The sequence below is a fragment of the Apus apus genome, chromosome 6, assembly GCF_020740795.1.
Source record: "Apus apus isolate bApuApu2 chromosome 6, bApuApu2.pri.cur, whole genome shotgun sequence".
Lineage (NCBI taxonomy): Eukaryota > Metazoa > Chordata > Aves > Apodiformes > Apodidae > Apus > Apus apus.
Window position 1 is genome coordinate 35,223,448 of NC_067287.1, and position 22,263 is coordinate 35,245,710.

The 22,263-nt window shown below is 42.9% G+C and overlaps 1 protein-coding gene across 2 annotated transcripts in view; it reads left to right on the forward strand.

Annotated features, from left to right (window-relative positions):
* CPS1 (carbamoyl-phosphate synthase 1) overlaps positions 1-22,263 on the forward strand; it is a 120,721-nt gene that overhangs the window by 38,803 nt on the left and 59,655 nt on the right. The window contains exons 9-21 of one of the 2 annotated variants that reach the window (XM_051624102.1): positions 3,658-3,747; positions 4,859-4,987; positions 5,456-5,562; positions 5,969-6,110; positions 8,018-8,095; positions 9,621-9,719; positions 10,395-10,490; positions 14,539-14,728; positions 15,258-15,415; positions 16,044-16,172; positions 19,624-19,768; positions 20,166-20,376; positions 21,451-21,649. In XM_051624102.1, coding sequence (XP_051480062.1) covers positions 3,658-3,747; positions 4,859-4,987; positions 5,456-5,562; positions 5,969-6,110; positions 8,018-8,095; positions 9,621-9,719; positions 10,395-10,490; positions 14,539-14,728; positions 15,258-15,415; positions 16,044-16,172; positions 19,624-19,768; positions 20,166-20,376; positions 21,451-21,649 — 1,773 coding nt within the window. The remainder of the gene's footprint in view (positions 1-3,657; positions 3,748-4,858; positions 4,988-5,455; positions 5,563-5,968; positions 6,111-8,017; positions 8,096-9,620; positions 9,720-10,394; positions 10,491-14,538; positions 14,729-15,257; positions 15,416-16,043; positions 16,173-19,623; positions 19,769-20,165; positions 20,377-21,450; positions 21,650-22,263) is intronic. The other variant, XM_051624103.1, reaches the window with a different exon arrangement.

Sequence of the window (22,263 nt, forward strand, 5' to 3'; positions counted from 1 at the left end):
GTTGGTAATTACTGGACATGATAATCTATAACAGCTATTTTCATGGAAGTCAGGATGCAGGAACCTGTGTGTCAGTTGTACCTTACGAGTGATTGATCTTTTATTTCCCCCCAGCCTCCCCACCCCCTGGCCTTCTTTTGATGCTAGTGGTATAGACTCTATTTGCTAATGTTGCCTGTACAGGGCAGGAAACGTAGCAAACTGTCAGCATTTTGCAGGAACCTCTGTTGGAGATGTGTTTTGGTGCACGTGATTGTCAGGGTCCCAAAGCAGATGAGAGGTATTTAACCACCTGAAGCTAAAACATCACTTCTATCCACACATCCAGCCCCATACACTCTGTTTTTGTTCTTGGCATTATTGCCAGCAGGAGTTTTAACTGCTGAGCAGTTTCTCCTTGACTGCTGGCTCACAGCCTTCCCACATCATCCTTTCAGACTGGGACAGTTTTTTACAGGCTGTGCAGTGAGCAGATGAGGCAAATCCTCTGGCTTTAGAGGGAATATAGTTTAATAAATTTAAGTCCCAGCCTGTTTTCTGTCTAGACATGTTTTTGGCCATATGCAGGGGGCAGTGCTCTGTAGCACAGAGGAGTACTAAGTGTGACAAGAGTGTGTGTGTGGGTGTGAATGTTGTGAAGAGAACAACACCTAAAATCAGTCTTGTTGTAAAAGGAACTGTTCTAACAAATCATAGCCTAATTAATTGGACAGGGAAGAGTTTTGATAGTGAGTTAATTAAAGTACCTCAAAGCAGTCTTGTCCCACAACTCTCTCTGGCCACTGAAACAGTCAGGAGAGAACCTTTGAGAGAGATTGTTGCTTCATTATGTTGTGAGGAATTGAGGGGTCTCCAAAAGCCCTTTTAGAAAAGGAGGGTGAGTTTTTCTTAAGGGACTCTGGCACATGGTACTAAGTTAGTTACTGTGAGAACTAGCCACTTTAATCTTCTTGAGAGTTTTGAAACCCACTTCCCAGAAGCCTGAAGGACAGCAGGTAGAAGATCCACACAATTCCTGTGCAGTGATACAGTTCCACCATGAACTTGTGTATTGGTTTCTGTGAAGATACTGTCATATTTGATGTCAAGCATAGCTTCGTATCGGAAGTGTTGAGTGATCTAACAAGACCCAGTTTCAATGTGGTTTCCGTTCTGCGCATTCTCAAAAGGGGATGTGGTGTACTTTGCCATCTGATCATGGAGTGTGAGCTACAGTATATGTTCTGATACAAAAAAATCTCTTCAGCATTGCATAGCAGGATTTGCTACAGCAATGGTAACACTACTGGCTCTGTCCAGAGCCATGTCCTCAAAGGTGGTTTAAGGGACAGCTGGCAGTTCATGTGCTGCAGCTTGAAACCTTATAGTCAAGAGGGCTGGCTCCTCGTATCCCATCTCTTTCACCCTTGTTCCTGACATGGTAGTAAGTCATTCCTGATGATCGTCAGAGCTGTCCTCAGCCATGGCATGCTCTTGCATCCCAAAATCTCTTCATCTTAATCTTTGAAAAGGTAAAAGTAAAAATAATAACTGATTTAGGATAATACAGAGGAAAGAATTGTAATATTCTGCTAATAAACTTCATCTTGGGTTCCCTGTAGAGGGGATATTTTTCCTTCTGTCTGGTTGTAATCCTTCTATGAAAAGATTCAGTTCATCACCCAGCATCAGCATATTTGACGTGGATTTTAGCATCTTTTCATAAAGGGGCCCAGCTGTGAAATGTGAATGCCAGGGAAGCTGATTAAAAGGGAGTTATTTAGTTGTTTTTTTCAGTGATGGATCGTAGAAAAGAAAAGCCCCTTTGGATGAAGTATACTTATCAATATCAGCTTTCAGAAGCTGACCATAACTGAAGATAAGCAGAGAGTTTGTTTTTAGAAGGAAGAAGGCTGCCTTATGTGTTTAGTGATGAAAAACATCCTAGCATGGTGCTACCTGCAGTCAGGTAACGAGTAAAACTGTTCAGCAAGCTTCAGAAAGCAGCTGTCCATAAATAACCTTGCATTAGTGCTACAGCTCTCTGACAACGTGTGTGGGTGTTGCAATGTCAATGCATGTATCACATATGGTCACTTGACTTCATGGTCTTCCATGCTGATTGTGAGCAATAGATAAGAGTGTGTACAAAGCATAATGGTCCAGATTTGGGACTGGTGTCAATATACTTTGTGGGATTGGTTAAGGAACATCAGCTGCAAGAGGAGGAGAAGTGTTACCTGCTGGAGAGCAGGGTAGCAGAAAGGGACCTGGGGGTCCTGGTGGACAGGAGGATGGCCATGAGCCAGCAATGTGCCCTTGTGGCCAAGAAGGCCAATGGCATCCTGGGGTGCATTAGAAAGGGTGTGGTTAGTAGGTCAAGGGGGAGGTTCTCCTCCCCCTCTGTTCTGCCTTGGTGAGGCCACATCTGGAATATTGTGTCCAGTTCTGGGCCCCTCAGTTCAAGAAGGACAGGGAACTGCTTGACAGAGTCCAGCTCAGAGCCACCAAGATGATGAAATGAGTGGAACATGTCCCTTAGAGGAAAGGCTCAGGGAGCTGGGTCTCTTTAGTTTGGAGAAGAGGAGACTGAGGGGCAACCTCATCAAAGTTTACAAATATGTTAAGAGGGAATGTCAGGAGGATGGAGCCAGGCTTTTTTCAGTGATGTCTTGTGATAGGACAAGGGGCAATGGTTGCAAACTGGAGCATAGGAGGTTCCATGTAAACATTGGAATAGACTTCTTTCCTGTGAGAGTGACAGAGCCCTGGGACAGGCTGCCCAGAGAGGTTATGGAGTCTCCTTCTCTGGAGACATTCCAAACCCACCTGGACACGTTCCTGTGTGATGTACTCTAGGTGATCCTGCTCTGGCAGGGGGGTTAAACTAGATGATCTTCAGAGGTTCCTTCCAGCCCCTAAGATTCTGTGATATGTAAAACTGTCAGGTCCATATGAACACAGGGTGCTCAGTGGGGTGCTTAGCGTGGTGTGTACTGCTGTGCTGCACTGGATATCAGTTCTGGTCACATCTTAGGGAAGTGAGGGAGTCACCATCTGTGCAGGTGTTCAAAAATATGTGTATATGTGGCACTTTGGGCCACGGTTTAGTGGGCATGGTGGTATTGGGTTGACTGTTGGATTTGATGATCTTTAGAGGTCTTTTCCAACCTTAGTGAATCTGTGATTGTATGATTCTTTGATCCCCAGCTGTGCTGTGCTTTAGTCTATCTGTGACTGGAGTCTCAGGGTGGTGTTTAATGTGATGGAACTGTAGCTGATGTGAAGTAGCCTCATTTCACTGGCATCAGCAGGAAAACTTCAGCTCAGAATCTCTGGCCATGTATCTGGTATTTCTCTTGGGCTGCAATAATCTGTGAGAACTGGCTTGCTGCTTCACTGCTAATGAGGTGAAAGACAGGAAAAAAGCTTGTCATTAGCTATGGAAACAAGTGCTTTCTTAGGGATTGCTGTTACTGCTGTAATCAACAGTATATAAAAGAGCATTATTACTTCTACTTTCATGGAAAAATGAAGGAAGGGCTAATGTCTGCAGTACTTGTGGAGATTGCCTTGTAAATTGGTTGTTAAGTATCAGTTGCTGCATGTTGGTGAAAAGTTATTCTACTCTGTATCTTAGGGTCAGGGGGAGATCTGACATGGTCTATCTTTTTATAGGAAGTCAAGGTTTATGGCAGAGGGAATCCAATTAAAGTCGTAGCTATCGACTGTGGGCTGAAGCACAACGTTATCCGTCTGCTGGTAAAGGTAGGCCAGAGCTTTGTGTCCTTCATCTCTTGTTTTGCTTGGGGAAAAGCCTTGTGTGTATTCACTAGCCTTCCAGCTGGACACACCCATTCTAATAGCAGTTTCCCACCTTAAATGAAGTCCATTTTTTTGATGATTTTTATGGACTGGGAGGTGTTTTCTGAACATGGTACGCTGCATTGAGGGGGTAAGGAAGAGGTCCTGTGCAGCAACCTCCCAGTTATGAGAATTCCTACAAGACCTTTAAAAAGGCAAGGTACAGTCTCTCCAAACAGCAACCAACGAAGGTCAGCCCAACATTGTCAAAAATAAGTAAACGGAGGGAAAATAGTCTGCAGTGAGGGTGATGAATGGCTGACATGGGCCCAGAGAAGTTGGGGAATGACAGTCTTTGAAGATACTGAAAACTCAACTGACAAATGCCCTCAGCAACCTGCCCTGAAGTTGAAGTTACCCCTGATTTGAGCAAGGATTGGACCAGGTAGCCTCCTGAGGTCCCCCCAGCCTGAGTTATTTTTTAATTTTATGATTCTATGAAAATCTTTTTCTGTTGCACTGTCATGTAGCAGTCCTTCCTTCTCTAGGCACGCAGGAGGAATGAATGCAGTGTTCTCTCATTCTCTAGATGTACAGGCTTTCCCTGTTTCTGTTTTTTAGTTAATGTGGATATTCATCTCATCTGTGATGTGCAAAACTGTTTCTGGCATATCATAAAATAAGGTTGTCCAGCCCTATTTTAGCAGTTAGGAGGAATGCACTGTGTAAAAGTGAACATAATTTACATGTGTGCATACATGCTCATTTTTGCATTCAATTTTTTTTTATATAACATCAGTGACTTTTAAATAAACTTGACAAACACTGAGGTGGCTCAAAGAGGCTAAGTCTACCAGTTTTGTGAAAATAATCTGGGCAGACAGTGGAGAGAAACCTCATCATTGTCCCTGATGAAAGAAAGACTGTAATCCAAACTCAGCCTCTGAGACATGAGAGCGTAAGAACAACCTCCTGACACAAATACATTTGTTCCCCTTCACTGCTTATTTTTCATTCCCTTGTTTGTTTTTTTTGTTTGGTTTGTGGTTTTGTTTTGGTTTTGTTCTTTCCCCAGCGAGGTGCAGAAGTGCATTTGGTTCCATGGGACCATGATTTCACCAGCATGGAGTACGACGGGCTCATAATTTCTGGAGGTCCAGGGGATCCCATGAAGGCCCAGGAGGTGATTCAGAATGTCAGAAAGGTACCATGTAATAGCCATAGGCCAGTTATTCTTGTTTATTTGCCTTTTTTCAAGTGCCAGATCAGTATTTACAACAAGGCCATACAGACCTCAGTGAACAATATGTAGTAAACATGATAACCCTGATTGCCTTGAAATACCCTGTGCTCTTTCAGGACCTCTGTGACCTTATGAAAGAATAACTCTGTTTTCAGAGTGCTCCCATTTGATATAATGTCATGCACCGTTTGGCTCTAGTGCTGAGTGCCATTGCTTATTTCCCTGGAGTAGACTGAGACATCAAGCTGTGTTCTGAGGCTTCCCTCTGAAGCAGAGGAGAGGAGGCATCTTTGCTTTACAGGCTGTTGCCACCCTTGCATTCAGCTTGTTCCCAAGTCTGTGTGGCTGCTGTGATGGAACTAGGATGGTTAATGCTGGAACTGCTGAACAGAGACACTCCCGTATCTCTTCAAAACCTTTTCCTTTTAGGTCCTGGAGAGCAATCGCCCAGAGCCCTTGTTTGGAATTAGCATGGGGAATCTAATCACTGGAATAGCAGCCGGAGCTACTTCCTACAAGATGCAGATGGCCAACAGGTGTGGCAGCTCTTCTGCTTCCCAGGGCCCAGCACTGGGATCAGCTCAGCATTGCAAAAGGCTGCAGAGCAGCAGTCCTTCACTTCTGAATTGCATTAATGGGAGCTAGTGTGGCAGTCACATCACTTCTTCATTCCAGGCATTCTCCTTCCTTTTAATTTAAACTGCCATGTCATGCATTGCCTTTTTTGAGGGTGATTTGAGAGTTTATGGTGTAATTGATCCCCATCAAACTGAAGGCGAGCAAAGTTTCTCCTAGGATTTCTCTTTTTGAGATTGGCTGCCAGTATGGAGCAGCTACTGTTAAAGTGCTATATATAGCCCTGCAGTTATCAGCTCTTCTTGATTGCAGCATTTGGGCCCATCTAGCACTTCCATCTCCTGTTCTCTGATCCTTCTCTTTCAGAGGGCAGAACCAGCCTGTCCTGAATGCAGTGAATGGACAGGCTGTCATCACTGCTCAGAACCACGGTTATGCCATTGACAGTTCTACCCTCCTACCTGGATGGAAACCTCTCTTTGTGAATGCCAGTGATCAAACAAATGAGGTGAGCTCATGCACACAACAGCTTTAAGTGAGCAAAGGCTCCATCTCACTTGATTTCACCTCCTGGAAACTTGCTATCAGACAGTTAATTACCAGGACTAAACTTCATGATCTGACCATCTACTTCACTTGGGGCCTTGCCTTACAGCCCCAGAGGGGATGAACCATTACCACTGTTCTCCATACCAGCCCAAAGGGTGGGACTGCAACAGTGACCTTATGATTTCCCTTGAACCTGAGCCTTCCTCAGCCTTCCTCATCCGTGAGCCTTCCTCATCCTCCTCCTCATTCTTGAGCCTTAGAGACTTCTGTGGTTTCCCTGCCAGTAGCGGGGCTCTCTGGGTTACTGTTGTCTTGGGTCTGGTGCCACAGTTGTGCTAGGCTGGGTCACTGCTTTGTTGTGTCAGTTCTGTGTTGGCCAGTGCAGAAGAGCAGTAGTACTGCAGTCTGATTTGCTATGTTATTGGAAAGAGAATTCCAAAGACTGAAATAATAAAAGAGAGAGGCAGTTACTTCTAGAGAACTCCTTACAGGATCTTAGGCAGAGGTCTCATGACAAGTGACATCCATGTAGTGAAGAAAATTTAAAAAATGCCTGGCACCTGCAGGTTCACAGCTGAGCAGGGAAAAGCATAGAAAGGAAAGCAGTATCCCATAGCTCAGTTTTGACAAGGTCAGACAGACATTGAGACAGATCTCAGGCTTTGAAATTGCTTGTTTTAAGTCTCGTCCATTAGGCCCAGTGTTGTACAAGTCAGTGAAGTCTTGTTATTTATCAGAAACTCACTGAAAAAGAAGGTATTCTCAAAAGCAGTTTCTGCCATGGGAATATTCCTCTGGGTTGTTTTGTATAAATGCACCACACGCAAGCCATGGAGTGAATATTTTTTAGAGTTATTTGTATGTAACTAGGAGTAACATGAGCATTCAGGGAGAATGTGACAGACTGGTAACATTCTCTGAGAGCAGAACCTCATACCATAATGGATCAACTGTGGTTGGTAGCTCACCTCTCATCCCTGTCCTGCAGCTCTGCATGGCACTGTTGCTCGATAGGAGATGTTGAGACTCTTTTTTCCAACCCCAAGGGAAGCAGGTTATATCAGAACTATTTTTGCCTGGGTTCCCTCTTCAGGGACTTCTCTGGTTCCATCTAGAATCAGGGCCCATAAGCAGTGACAGCTACAGGATAGTGTCCCAGTGGGCTATGCTGTTTGGTGCTTTCAGGTCACAGAAATGGGAAGAAGTCAGTTTTTCCTGGCTGCAACAGAAATTACAAGCACTGTCTCAAAACTCAGTCTAGGTCCTTCATAGCTATTGTTGGCCCAGAGCAAGTGATGAAGTGATTCCATTTCATCACAGGCCTGGCAGTGACCCAGGGCAGAGATGATGTGCAAGGCCCTGTGTCAGTATTTGAAGTGAGTTACGGAAGTAAAAAGCATGACCTAAACCCATGTCTTCTGTAACGGAACCAACCAGATCAGAACGGTCAAACCATTCATTCTGTAACAGCCTTGTCCAAGGTGATCTTTTCTTGCTATGTGTTTTTCTTCGCTGCTTGTTCCAGGATTGCCTCTGGAGGAAGACGAGCCTATTTGCTCTGTTAAGTACTTAGTGCTTCGTAGTGTTTGCTGGCGTAGTGAAAGTGATGTCTCCACTAGGTTTCTTGCCCTCCCACAGCCCCGTGGGTTCTACAGGCACTGGAGTGTTAGCAGAAGAGCAAGAGGCTCAGTGACTCCCCAGATAAAACATTGTTTCAAGACTGGGAATGAAATGCGTGTCAGTTTGTCAGCCCCTAGAAACAGCCCAGTCCTTTCACCTTCAGCGCTTTCAGGGGTAAGATGTGACTTTCTGTTCTCTTGCCCTCTTGTGAGGAGGTGTCTAAGATGATTGTTTTTATTCCTGCAGGGAATTATGCATGAGACCAGACCCATTTTCACAGCTCAGTTCTACCCAGATGCAAATCCTGGGCCAAGAGACACAGAGGTATTGTATGAGGGTCTATCTGCTCTTGCTTTCACATGGCCTAGGGAGTGCAGAGATGTATCAGCTACAGTGGCAAGTCTTTATGTTGGTGGTGGGCCTGAATCTTGGTGTTGGGCATGTCAAGATCCTAACAGAGGGCCCAGTCACGCATCGGCTCGTGTCTGCCTAGCTTGATGCACAGCTAATTACAATCAGCAACAAGGCATCTGTTGACTTGTGTGTTTTGGATCAGTGGGTCCATTTGTATGATGTGTATACTTTGAGTCCTGGTGGGATTATTTGTGTGTTGGAAGTTACTGAAGTGCTTAAGCTTTTGCAGGATCAGGCTCAAATCTCTTGTACCTGGGGTGATTGCAAAAGGAAAAGGATTTTTCTTAACAGGAAAAAGTACTAGCCAGATGCTTTGTAATAAAATCATTAACTTTCTAATGTATTTTAGTTCCACTTTCAAATTTTATAATTACTGTGGAATTATGCAAATGGATTCACAGTTCTTCACTCTGCTTCTCCTAAGTGAAATGAAATTTTAATCCCTCATCTGTGACTTCGCACAAATTCTGTAACAACTGGTTGCGTAGTCACAGGGTATGACCAAGAAGCAACAGGGGATGTGGAAGGCAGAGGAGGCATGTCTGAACGTAAATTATTTAGCATTTCTTCAAAGAGAAAGATGGAAGAATACATTCAAGTGCTTATTTGAACTTTAATTTGATGATCTTGATTAAATCTGCAAGTAAATCTCATGATATCAAGAGGTTTCCTGGCAATCTAATGGACTAGTCAATCTCAGGGAACTGAAGACCACCCTCAGCTGTGTCTTTTCCAAGTCTGTGCATTCCCACTGCTGAGATGGTTTTGCTAATACAGTGCCTGTGCTGCTAGGCTCTCAGGACCCCTCTACACTCCTTCCATAGGTGCTTCCCAGCAGCCAGCTCCAGGGACTGTGTGGACAGAGGCTCTGCAGGTGTGGGGTCAGATGGGAGCCTGTCCCACTGTCTGCAGCTGCCCACATGCCAGCAGTGGTCATGTTGCCTCTCCTGCCTGGCCTGGCTGGAGGAAACTTTTTTCTCACATCTAATCCTTGATCTTCTCTGGAAGGACAATACTGATTTACTACAACTCATGTCTAGATATACCTGTTGACATCCCAGCTCTGTAGCAGGCTGAATTCCAGATGGATTTCTTGAGCTAGCTAAGTGTATGGTGCTCTGTATTTTAGCTTTAATGTGCACTCATTCATTACACTGCCAGCTGTATACAAGCAGAGCACACAGCTGTGATTGATATGTGTTTTCTTCCTGATATGGCCTCACTTTCTGGAATGCAGCTTTGTCAGATATGTCAAAGTTGTTAAATAAATTTCAAATAATGATCCCTTCTTCTCTGATGGTGTAAATATGCCTTCTGAAGGCAGTAAAGCAAAGTTGATTGCTTGAACTCTTAAATGGGTTGTATTTTTCCTTCTTTGCTTGCCATTTATTTAATACCACTTTGGAGATTAAATACATGCATTTATTTTTCCTAGTTCCTGTTTGATTCGTTTATTTCACTCATTAAGAGAGGGAAAGGTACTACCATTTCCTCAGTCCTGCCCAAGGCTGGAGCAACAGCTTCCAGAGTTGAGGTCAGTGTTCAGGTACTAGTTATTAATGCCTGCCAGTGAGACTAGGAGCTAATTCATTCCTACTGAACCCATGGCACAAAAAGCTGACCATGGAAGTCAAAGGAGGCTTCCTTTAAAAAAGGCCTATTAGCTGCCTGTCTCACAGTCATCACACATCTCTTGTGTTATTAACTCACTTTTCTTTGAGAAAGTTTTAAGATGTTTCCTTAATTTTTTCTTTGCAGTTCTCCCAAGAAGGGCACTCATAGCAGTATGTGAGGTGCCCTGGGATAATATGACCATGAGATTTTGTGCTACCAGCATAATGTTGATGCTCTACTGCTTAGCAAATAAGTGTGAATTTCCTAGCATGAGCTGGGTTTTGCTGTCTTGGAAGGCAGCTGGACTTTGTGGGCAGCCAAAGTGAGACAAGGTTGTCTATAAGCCCATGATATGATTAATGCATTTATTGTATGCTCTGTGCACGAGTCGTGTATTTCCCTAGCCAGAAATATGTGGGAGAGATCCAGTAGAAGTATTCTTAGAACTAAAACTGCAGTGGTTTGGGAGGTGATTTTTCTTCTCTTTTTTAGAACTTACATTTTGTAATTTGAGACTGTTAGTGCTGCACAGTCTGTTATTTCAGCATCCACTACCATGGGACTGATATTTGTCATGCTGTTTTGACACTTTTAGGTCTCCAAAGTTCTCATTCTAGGATCTGGAGGTCTGTCCATTGGCCAGGCAGGGGAATTTGATTACTCTGGATCCCAGGCTGTGAAAGCCATGAAGGTGAGAGCATACTCTGAAAATACTAACATGATGTAATTTAATTTTCCCTTTTCACAGCTAACTTTGATCATCCAGCTGTGGTGTCACTGCGGCAGGGAAGCTGGTGTGACTACATGACTGCAGGGAAATGTGGGCATTGTTTGGTTGTGAATTAAATGGTTGGGTGATGTGAGTTAACCACTCAGAATTATCTTCTGAAGAGAGACATTCCTGAGATTTCCATTGCAGTCTTCAAGCAGTTTGTTATTTGTGGTATGTGACTGGTCACTCCAGGCTTGTCATATTGAATGGAAATAAGAGGAGGAATATGGTCAGCTATACGTGAGCTGAAATTACTGAAACTTTGTCATATGACAACACACAGCAAAGCAGACAAATAAAAGCAACAGCTGAATGCTTGTCTGCTGTCAAAACTTAGGCAAAAGGTTTTGAGCCCCTTATCAAGGCAGTTTTTCTAAATGGTATTTATTTCAAATTGGATGAACTTTTTCAAGTTCCATATATGCCCAGTTTTGTTTCTAGAACAGATTAATAATCTTGAATGAAAAGTCATTCCTTTGGATTAATTTTGTCCAGTAATTTGTTACTCTGTTTCTGATGTTCCGTTTCTGAAGACTGGAGAGCTGCATTGTTCTGAAGCAAACAAAAATGCATGTGCACTTCCATATGTGCCTGAGGAACACATGCATGTAAAATGGTGCTTGTGCTGACACATCCTGCACAGTGCACTCACCTGGTGGGTTTTTGGATTTTGGCTCTGGCTACTTCATGCTACAAAAGTGCAAAGCACCTAGAAAGGGTGCTAGGGGAAAAGCTCATGCTAGGAGAAGGTATAGAAGCATAGCAGTACTCCTGTTATGGGGTTATTACTGGTGATGTACCAGTTACCTGGGCCCCCTGGTTCATGCCTAACCTCATTTGAAGAGGGAGGAGATCCTGCAGAGGTTTATCTCACGAATTCAGAGCAGTTGTAGCAGCTGCCTTTGGATGAGATGATGATGATAAGCAGCTCTGAGGCTGTTCTGACATCAGGAGTGTTGACCCTGGAGTCAAGGAAGGAAAAAGTCAATTACAGTAATCTTAAATATAATCTGGGGTTGCTCTGGGTTGGTCCAGGTGTTACATCTTGTACGTACTTTGTGTCATGTGTTGCTGCTGCTGGCTACTAGTTCAAACTAGCCACGTCATCAAGAAAATAAGAACAAGTTAGGATTGGAGGATCCCAGAGTTAGTGAGTGCAGGTGATGACCTGAGTTGTAGAGGAGGTAGCTCTCCCTAATTTTCTCTATTGTCCTTCAAATTCAGCTCCAGTTTGTGGAAGAAAGTGGGTTTTTTAATGATAAATCTCCCTAGCTTGATGTCCTACAGTGTCCTTTCCTTTCCCATGGCCACCAGCCAGCTGCTCTGATCTGCAGGCTAAGCAGCTACTCCAGCAGCAGTGCTTACACTCCCTGACCTTGCCTCTGGCAGTGTGATTTACAGTTGCATGCAAGAGAGAAGGTGGTTGGTCAGTGACTGCCAGGGGAAACTGCCAGTGACATGCAGAGCATGGGGACAGGGGGGAGAACAGGGACAATAAATAGGAGATGAGAGATTTCTTTCCCTTTAGACTCTTTTTTGTTTGTTTTGTTATTAATAATCTGCATTGATTCTCACTGCTGGATGTTCTGATTCATTCTGCTATGTCCTGCTGTTCTTCCTAGTCGGTGGGATGCCAGTTCATTATAAGAAGGTGCTGCTGTTAATATTCAATCCTGTGCAGTTAAATGGGTGTCACTTTGAAAGACTGAAATCCCGTGGATCTGGGACTTCCCCAGGCAGTGAATTTGTATTTGCAAGAATGTTGGTCAAAGGCAGGAACATCTGCTGAAGAACAAGGCCTGGAAGCATCTGTGAACAACAGAGAGGGACTTGTGGTCACCTGAAGAACTTTCTGCATTATTTGCTGTGGGGATTCTGGTCGAAATACAGGTGGATATTACACAAAAACAGGAATGGAGTGCCCCTGGAACATTAATTCACTGTTTTAATTAAGTTGCAAGAAAGGTCTTCAGTCAGGATGGGTGGCCATTGCACAGAGTGAAAAAGCTTATAGAAAAATTAAAAAGGCAGAAGTTGATGCAAAGAGTTGCAAGGGCAAACAGCAAGTGGATTAAAATCCAGCATCCGAAACAGTTGAGCCAGGCAATGTGATATCAGTAAAATCTGCCTGTCCTAGCACAGTGAGCATTAACTCTGTCATTCATTACCTTGCTCATCACTGCTGGCTTGTCCTTAAGACACCTTGCCCCAAATAAGTAGGAATGGAAGGGCTGAGATGTCCAGATACTCCAGTTTGTACCTCTCTCTCCCTCATTCGTTATAACAGAATGATAGCTAAGAATTTCTGAGTTCATTTCTTAGAGAAGAATGTTTTGGTCAGAAATTTACCTTATTCCCTCAGCACCTCCATGAAAACTAACTGGTTTGGGATCGTTTATCCAAATCCAAAATCTTTTTCATAAGGATTTTATCTCTTCTTTCCCTTCCCTCTTCCAAATATTTCCAAGGAAGTGTGCTTCAGTGAAGCAATTCAACTTTTCATGAGGAAAAAAGGTCAGCAGAAATTTACAGCCAGTCTTTCAGGCAGTATTTTAAGTTATCAAAGGAAGGAGAAGACAAGTTATCCAATACCTGAAGTGAGCAGTGAGAATCCCACTGCTCCAGGTGAACTAAATATTTGTTCTCCCAAACCAGTGGGTCAAGTAATCACTAAATTTACACAAACACATAAAAACCTTATGGCATTTTCATGCTTCCTGTGAGCTAGGGGAAAACAGCAATTTCTGTACTGGTCCCAGGAACACTTCCCTAGAACTTCCTCCAGGAATGGCCGGCTTAGTCTCCAACCTTCTTGTTTCTTTCTACTCTTTTAAAAAATCTCATCACAGTTTCTGTTTTTAATGAGATTCATTGTTACTTCTTAACCTCCACAGCTTCTGTGTAGCACATCTTTCTCTTAAAAAGTATTCTGCATCTATAAATTAGCAGTTTGCAAATGGTTTGCTTGTTTGTGGAAGTTTATTGCCTTGCAAAAAGTTGATGGGAATGAGTTCCTGTAAAAAAGTGATACAAAACAGTAATACATTCTTCTTTATCTGCTTGTAGTTGATGTGGGTTTTTTTTTTAAGCTTGCCCACATTCTAGTCTCATCATTATTAGCAAAACTTGGCTGGCTTCCTCATTATGCACTAATATTTCAAGAATGAGAAGAGTTGATCTGCCCAACTCTGACTCAGACTTTCCTGTTAATGAGCAAACTGTAGTGAATTTCTGTCTGTAGCCAAAAGAGTGACAAAAATCCCATTGGTATAGCAGGAAACAGATAAGCTTTATCATCACTCTATCTCAGTGTCTTGTGTGTGACAGAGGAAACACAATGTGAAGTTTTGGCAAGCCTTTGTCTTCCATATAGAGGCAGAGTTTGTCTTTCAGTATGTGTAATACCAAATACAAAGGTTATGGGACAAGATTTTTCAAGTGATAACACAAGGAAAATCCAAGTATCTTTTTGGAGAGTCAAAGCAAAAAAATGTATTCTTGAACTGTTACTAGCCTGTACAAAAATCTGAGAACTACCTGGGTGCCCATGATCAAAGACCTACTGCTTGGCAGGAAAAGATGGGGTTTTGATTAATTTTTTTCCTTTGTCCCTTTTCTTCTGACTTCCAACAGAAGACAGACATAATGATGCTGGAGTTTGTGCCCATCTCACCTATGTACTTCCTAAACGTGTTAAACAATTTCAGCTAGATGTTTGAATCAGGTGGGAATCTGTTCCCTCCAGCTTCATAGACAGGCAGAGGCACAAAAGAAAATAACTGGCCTTGGTTCATCCTGGTACAAGATACCAGAAATCCCTTATGGGAGACCACATAAGGAGCTAGGCATTCTAAATTCTGCTGTTGGTAAATTGCTTGTTGAGTCCCATCTCTCCTTGCTGCTGCTGCTGCTAGCTCTTTTTTTCCCCCACATATGCCTACTTCTAAAGCAGATTTTCATCTTTTAGGAAGAAAATGTGAAAATTGTCCTCATGAATCCCAATATTGCTTCAGTGCAGACCAACGAGACTGGCTTAAAGCAGGCTGATGCTGTTTACTTCCTCCCCATCACTCCACAGTTTGTCACAGAGGTCATCAACGCGGAGCGTCCTGATGGATTAATCCTGGGCATGGGTGGCCAGACTGCTCTCAACTGTGGTAAGATACAGGTGCCCAGGCAGCCAAACTCATGGTTTTCAGCACGTGTGCAGCAAACTCTGCAGACGTATCTCCTGCTCATTTGTTGACCAGGTTACTAAGTGATGCAGGCAGAGACACTCACCATGGGAGTATGAATAATTGCTAAGCTGTGACCACAGCATCTTGTTGCTGGTTCTGGATGCTTAAAAGTAATATTTCCTGCTTTGCAGCTTAAGTCTTTGTTTGTGTAGTTGAGTTCAGGCTATTCAGACCACCTTGAGGCAGAGATCCAAAAGAAGACTTCATTTAGCTTCTTGCAGCAGTATCCAACCATGTTACTGGTGATGACCAAGCAGTAACTTTACTAATAGCCCCAGGTTTCATAGGTCTTTAGGACAGAAACTTGCATGTTGTGGTTCTGAGTTCTAATACTTACAATCAGCTGTTGATGAGACTAGACAATTTGTCAGCTAGTCAGATACCTTCTGAATACTTTCTTCTTCATCTACCATCAGCCCTTAAAACGGGAGCTTTGTTTACTCTACAGGAGTTGATCTCTTCAAGCAAGGAGTTCTGCAGGAGTACGGTGTGAAGGTCCTAGGTACATCCATTGAATCCATCATGGCTACAGAGGACAGAAAGCTTTTTTCCCATAAACTGATGGAGCTGAATGAAAAGATTGCTCCTAGCTTTGCTGTGGAATCGGTAAATCAGACAATTTTGAAGATGTGATTCCTATTACTGTTGCCCATTTGAGTTATCACAAAATGCATTTCTAGTTTTATTGAGTGAAAGTTGAATCAAACTGTGGCTACTGTAGTTTGCATGCTCTCGTTAGCATTACACAGTGATTGATGCTGGTTCACCATGATTTAAAATGAGTGAAAATGCAATTAAGCACTTGAAAGGCCTAAGCTAATTTACCCATTGACAAGGGAAGTAAATTAGGTTGGGGTGACTTCTGTGCTGCAGCACAAAAATATATAACGTCTGTGGCTACTTTTTTATGGGTAAAAAACCTTGCACAAAGTGTTGAAAGGGTTATGCTGAAGTCTGTGAAGACAGATCATGTAAGGACATTGTCCATGGTAAGTCAGCAAGGAAGTCCACATGTAACTAAGGACAGAAGTCGTCTCCTTGAGTCCATGTTCCCGTTTTCTGCTGCTTGGCAGAAAAGCAAATGTTGCAAAGCCAACTTTTATTCCTTTAATTTTATCTTCAGACAGTTTAGTGTCTTACTGATGGGATTTCCAGTTAACTGTAAACAGAGTTAAAGGCTTTGTTCATCTCAATTGTTATAATATCTCTGAAATGCATTCTCCTCTCTCTTAAGATTGAAGATGCTCTGAAAGCAGCTGAAAAGATTAGCTACCCAGTCATGATACGTTCTGCTTATGCCCTTGGTGGTCTGGGGTCAGGAATATGTCATGATAAGGAAAGTTTGGTGGACCTTGTTATGAAGGTATGTCTGCAATTGAAAGCTCTGGGAACAGTGCCAAACATCTGATTTTCTTAGATGTTCTTCTAATAGGCATGGACACTGGAATTGTACATACCCTGCTTTTCATCTTGGCTGTAAAATGTTATCCTGATTCCTCCTAATGTCCTCTTTTCATAATTCCTGCTGAGTTGGGTAATGAAAATGATTAAATGTCAGACCTGTAAAATTAATTAGAAACAAGTAATAATTTGAGCAAGTATTTCAGCAATTAAGGTCTGAAAAGAAACATAGTGAACTATATTCACCTCCTTTCAGGAGTAAATGGTACATGAAATATGTCAAGGATGTTGCAACTTGTGAAATGCTAAAATGAGAGATAATGTAGTATCAGGGACAGAAATGCTGGGAGGCTTTGGCCTCCGCTGTGTTTGTGTCTAAAGACAGTATTTTTGCTATTTCAAAAGCTCATGAAGAGATTTAACGGGAAGCTGCTTCATAAATTGACATCCACCAGCTGTGAAGAGACAGCTCTGTTTCTGTAGGAAATCTGGGTTTGTTTTTTATAAATTTGCTGTGAAGAGTAAACAGATAATTCAGAAAAACAGAACAAAAGCTTTTTTTCCTTGGCAAAAATGCAGAATTTTAGGAAATAAATCTCTCTCAGTCAGTCTCTCAAATTCTTGGGTTTGTCTTTCCCACATTTCCTGAACCTCCTAATCTTGCATGTATCTATTGAGAGAAATACTGCTAATGCCAGTAAGAGCTGTATGTGAAAACGGCATTTTTGTATTCCTTCACACTGCTGGCAGGCAGGCAGGTTTTGGGTCTAGAGTGCTTAGTGTGATCCAACTTCTGCTCAGGCAGTGCCTCTTGAAGTGGAGGCTGAGTGGTCAGGACTGCCAGGTGCAGGAGGAGGCGGTGGGTGCATTTACCTACCCCATCTTGTGGATTGATGGCTGAGGTTGGAAACACTTTGCTTGCCTGAGCTCATCCATGGTCTGTGTTTAGAGAAAGCAGAAGTTCACCCAGAAGCCCTATGAGTGCAGCTGTCTTGAAGGGTTTATTACCAAACATTATTCAGTAGAACATAGTTTTGATTAGAATTTCTTGGTGGTTTTTTAGAAAAGTGGTTTTGAACATCTCCATTTTTCCCTGAAATCTGTAAAACAGCTGCTCTTTATAAATATCTTTTTATCTATACAATTTTAGTAGTGGGACAGTTCATATTTTTGGTAAACTTTTTCTTTCTGAAACCTTTTTGTAACAAAAGCCTTGATTCTCTTTTACTTTCAAAGCCATGTTTTAATTTTCTCAAACACTATGCTAAAAGAGCTCTAGCATTTTGAATGGAGTAGAAGAGAATAGGCTATTTCAGCTGAAATGGACCTGCAACAGTTTAGCAGTCCAAGTGCCTGACCACTTCAGGGCTGACCAAAAGTTAGAGCATGGTGTAAAGGGCATTGTCCAAATGTGTCTTAAACACTGACAGGCTTGAGACATTGACCACCCCTCTAGGTAGCCTGTTGCAGTATCTGACCTCTCTTTTCTCAGTAAAGAAATGCTTCCTGATGTTGAGTCTGAACCTCTCTTGGTGCAGCTTTGAAGCATTCCCACACATCCTGTCAATGGGTATCACAGATTCCACTCCCTGTACACTTCTCTTGCTCAGGAAGCTGTAGAGTGCAGTAGGGTCACCCCTCGGCCTCCTTTTCTCCAAAACAGGCAAGCCCAAAGCCCTTAGCTGTGCCTCATAGGACGTTCCTTCCAGTGCTTTCACCAGCTGTTTTACCCTCCTCTGGACATATTCAGGGACTTTCACATCCTTCTGAAGTTGTGGGGCCCAGAACTGCGCACAGTGCTCAAGGTGAGGCTGCACCAATGCTGAGAACAGCAGAATAATCACCTCTTTTGACTGGCTGGTCATGCTGTGTGTGAAGTACCCCAGGATGCAGTTTGCCCTTTTGGGTACCAGGGCATGCAACTGACTTACAGTGAGCCTGCTGTGACCAGCACCCCCACATCCCTTCTTGCAGTGCCACTGTCCTCAGCCAGTTTATACTTGTGCTTGGCATTACTCTATCCTAGGTGCAGAATCTGGCATTTTGACTTGTTAAATTTAATCTTATTAATCATAGCCCAATGCTCCAATCTAGATCCCTCTGCAAAGCCTCCTGCCCCTCAAGAAAGTTGACAGCACGTCCCAGTTTTGTATCAGTATTTCAAAATTTACAGTGAAAAACAATTTGGGTGTTGTGGAATTAGCTCAACTTTGGATGCTCATTTCCACAGTCCAGCAGAAGTTTTGTTCTCTTCAGTTATGAAGGTGATCTGTAGTAATGCTGAGCACTGGATTTTCAGGCATTGCATGCTGATTTGTGTAGAATTCAGACAACTGAACACCCAAGGATGTTCCATAGCACAGCCAGTTCAAGTAATCTGGCCTTGAGTTCATGTCTCCTGAGTCAGCTCACTTTGAGTGAGAGAAGGCAATAGCATCACAGGAGCAGCATGGATTGTTTTACAAGTGTGGTTAGGTGTTCCTACTACATCACCACAAATTCAGTGCCTGCTTAGGCCAGGGTGTGAAATGACACTCCTCAAACTATTTTTAAAATTATTTTTATTTTTTTCTTTTTTGTGAGTTTGACAGCTGAGCTAAGGGCAATATTTGAGTAACAGCTTGAGCTAACTACAGAAGGGGCCAGACTGAAGACTGATTCATGGGCAGCATTAAAACAAGAAGCTTTGCTAAAGGATGGATTGATGATGTGCCCATTACTTTCTAGGATTTTAAGTGAGAATTGATTCATGTTTTTTATCTGCTAATATTAAGGCCATTTATTCACTTAGATTATGCTCATTTACCAACAAAGCTGTATTTTTCATTTTTGTCTCTTTTGCTGAGGAGTACTTTCAAAATTAGTTTAAGAATAAATCACAAATCCTGCTTCTGGTTAGTATGCCAGTGATAAGCAGCATTATTGGTGCTATGAATTATGTAGTGTCTGCTGGCAACCACACTCCCCATCACTTAGTCATTTAGCTTTCTGCAGAGTTCTCCTGCTGAAGTCCATGGGGCTACCCACATGCACAAACAAAAGCATGTGTCTGTCACATGAGTGAAGCCTTAGATGTTTTTCATTTCTTATTGATATGCCCCTGCAAGCTCACGTGCCCTGCTTTTTTTTCCCCATCAGATCACGTAAATATTTTATGTGCTTTTCAAATGAAGCTAATGCAAAGTGGGTTTTTTGTTGTGCTTTTTTTGGTGTTTGTTTGTTGTTGTGTTTTTTTTTTAATATAGAGAAATATAAAGTGTCAGTCATCTGTTCTATGAACTTTGCTTTTCTTCATCTCTCAATTTTCTTGTTTGTCTGGGATGTCTGGAGATAAGCCACAGAAGCCTTAAATATGGAACATGTTCTAACATGGTTTTCTTTTTTACTGTTCCTTTTGCCTTACATGTTCCCAGGCATTTGCAATGACTAACCAAATACTGGTGGAAAAGTCAGTTGTTGGCTGGAAGGAGATAGAGTATGAAGTTGTGAGAGATGCTGCTGATAACTGTATTGCTGTCTGCAACATGGAAAACATTGATGCTATGGGAGTCCACACAGGTAGGTTTGGGCAGAGGGTGGATCACTGGAAATGGCTCATTGTCTTTTTTTATGCAGGGCCCTTCTGTCTGCTGTTGCTGACTTAGTTCTGTGATTGATGAAGTGGGCTCTAGGATTACTCTTCAGGTCTTGGATACAGCAAGCTAGGGTGTGAAACAGATACTGTCAGGCTAAACCTAGCCCTGTGATCCCATTTTCCATAAGACTGCCTGATCTCTCCAACTCTGGGCTTCTAACTACCCATGCTTTTCATCAACTTGTGCATCCATGGGTTTCAATGTCTGTAGTAACTTCATTACGGGCAATGGGGTTAGCGAAGAAGGTGACCTTTGTGGCTAGAATTTACTGCTGCTGAGCTGCTTCTCCTTTTCCTCTTCTGCTACTTTGTGACAAACAGGAGATTCTGTTGTAGTAGCTCCAAGCCAGACACTGACAAATGAGGAATTTCAGATGCTGAGGGATCGTGCCATCAAAGTTGTCCGACATCTGGGCATCGTGGGAGAATGTAACATCCAGTTTGCTCTGCACCCAACTTCCCTGGACTACTATATCATTGAAGTTAATGCCCGACTCTCGAGAAGTTCAGCTTTGGCCTCCAAGGCCACAGGGTAAGATTATTTAAAAAAAAAAACACCACAAAAAACTACAGAACAAAGACATGAATAAACAAAAACTGGGGGTAGAAGGGCAGAGAGAGGGAATTATGGTAAGGGATGCAGATCAGTGTATTATCTAAATATATAACTGACATCTTCAAGGACAAGGAGTTTCTGCATCTGCTCACCATGCAGTTAAGACAGGGAAGACTGAGGTTTGCTGTTAGGGAGAACTGTGAAGGGATCAGGTCAGTAAGGTGCAGATTTCCTCTTGGGAAGCTTCTAAGAAGAATTCTTATCAGCACGTGCTAGGATTGACCCTTGGTGAGTCAGTCCTGCTGGGAGGTGGAAGAAGGGGTTAGTGAGGCCCCCAAGTCCATTCCAGGCTGCCAGTGCTGCTTCTACATATGGAAGGGCTCCCAGGAGGTGTGAGTGTGGGAGCCTAATAGCTGTCCTTACAAAGCATATCCACTGTTCTCCCTGTGTTGGCTGCAAATCATCTCTGGGACCCTGGGGACACAGTTATTAATGAGCTGTCTGTCAGACTGATGCAAATGGTATTACTAGCTGCCTTTGTTTTGTTGGCTAATCATAAACTCATCAAGATAAGAATGGTCAGAGCAGGCTGTTTAAAAATTGGCTTCTTAATTGCACTTTGCAGATGCTGTTGAGAGGCACAAATTAATCTCTTATTTGCAGTTCTCAACAACTCTCGTGGTTGCTGAAGTGCTGAAGCAGACTGCAGATATGCCATGATGTTGGACAGTGGGTGTTTGATTGTTTTCTTTTTGGATGACAGACTTGCAGCAAAACATATCTGTTTGTGTGGTCTCACTGTGGGTGTGACAGATACTTAAAATGGTGGCTTTGCAGATAGTAAAGCAAGTTGCAGATCTGGGTTGGTAGCTCTGCCATGTGTTAAGGTAGGAAGCTGGATGGGCCCTGCTGTGCGTGAGCACCGTAACCTCCCGTTGTGCTGAGGAGGGAAAATCACCTCACATCTGCTTAATTTGATCCACTCCTGAGATTTACAAGAGCAAAATACTTCCCATTCTACTTCCCATCTCTACTTCTTCTTTATGGCAGGTATCCATTAGCATTCATTGCTGCCAAAATTGCCTTGGGGATCCCCTTGCCAGAAATCAAGAACGTGGTGACAGGAAAAACCTCTGCCTGCTTTGAGCCCAGCCTGGATTACATTGTTACCAAGATACCCCGCTGGGATTTGGACCGTTTCCAGCACACTTCCAACCAGATTGGAAGCTCCATGAAGAGTGTGGGAGAGGTGAGTGCAGACTCTCTCCTTCCCTTCAGTTTTTCCACTCAGGGTGAGGAAGTTCTCATTCTTCGAAACCCTCAGAAAATCTGTCTTCAGGGACCTAATGGCTTTTGAAGATACTTACTCAGTTCAAAGGATTTTTATCCAGTACTATTATTTTAAATGAGCTGGGACTGTGTAATCTTGGATATCACATTGTGGATTCATAAATGGTTTGACTTTGAAGGAAGGAGACCACTTTGGACCACCTGAGGTGGACTTCGTTCTTACCACTCATTACAGAACTGAGTTATTTTGTTTTGGGGTTCTGTAGTGATGGTTAATTAGAGTAGAATTTCAGGAGTTGTAGTCTCTTAAGATTTTCAGTGATACTGATGAGCCACAGCTCTTGGTTGTTCCCATAGTTATCAGTCCTCTCTGCTAAAACCATATGCCAAATCTTGACCGCCTTCTGCTCTTGAAATCCAAACACGACCTGTAATCTTGTTCTGAAGTTTTGACTTCTCTTAGTGATTAAGTTTCTTTCACCTGGAACATGATGGTGTGACTGTTAAACTCTGATTTTAAGGTGTCTGAGACAATAAGAGCATTTTCAGACCATGTTTTAAGAAGAGAGGAGT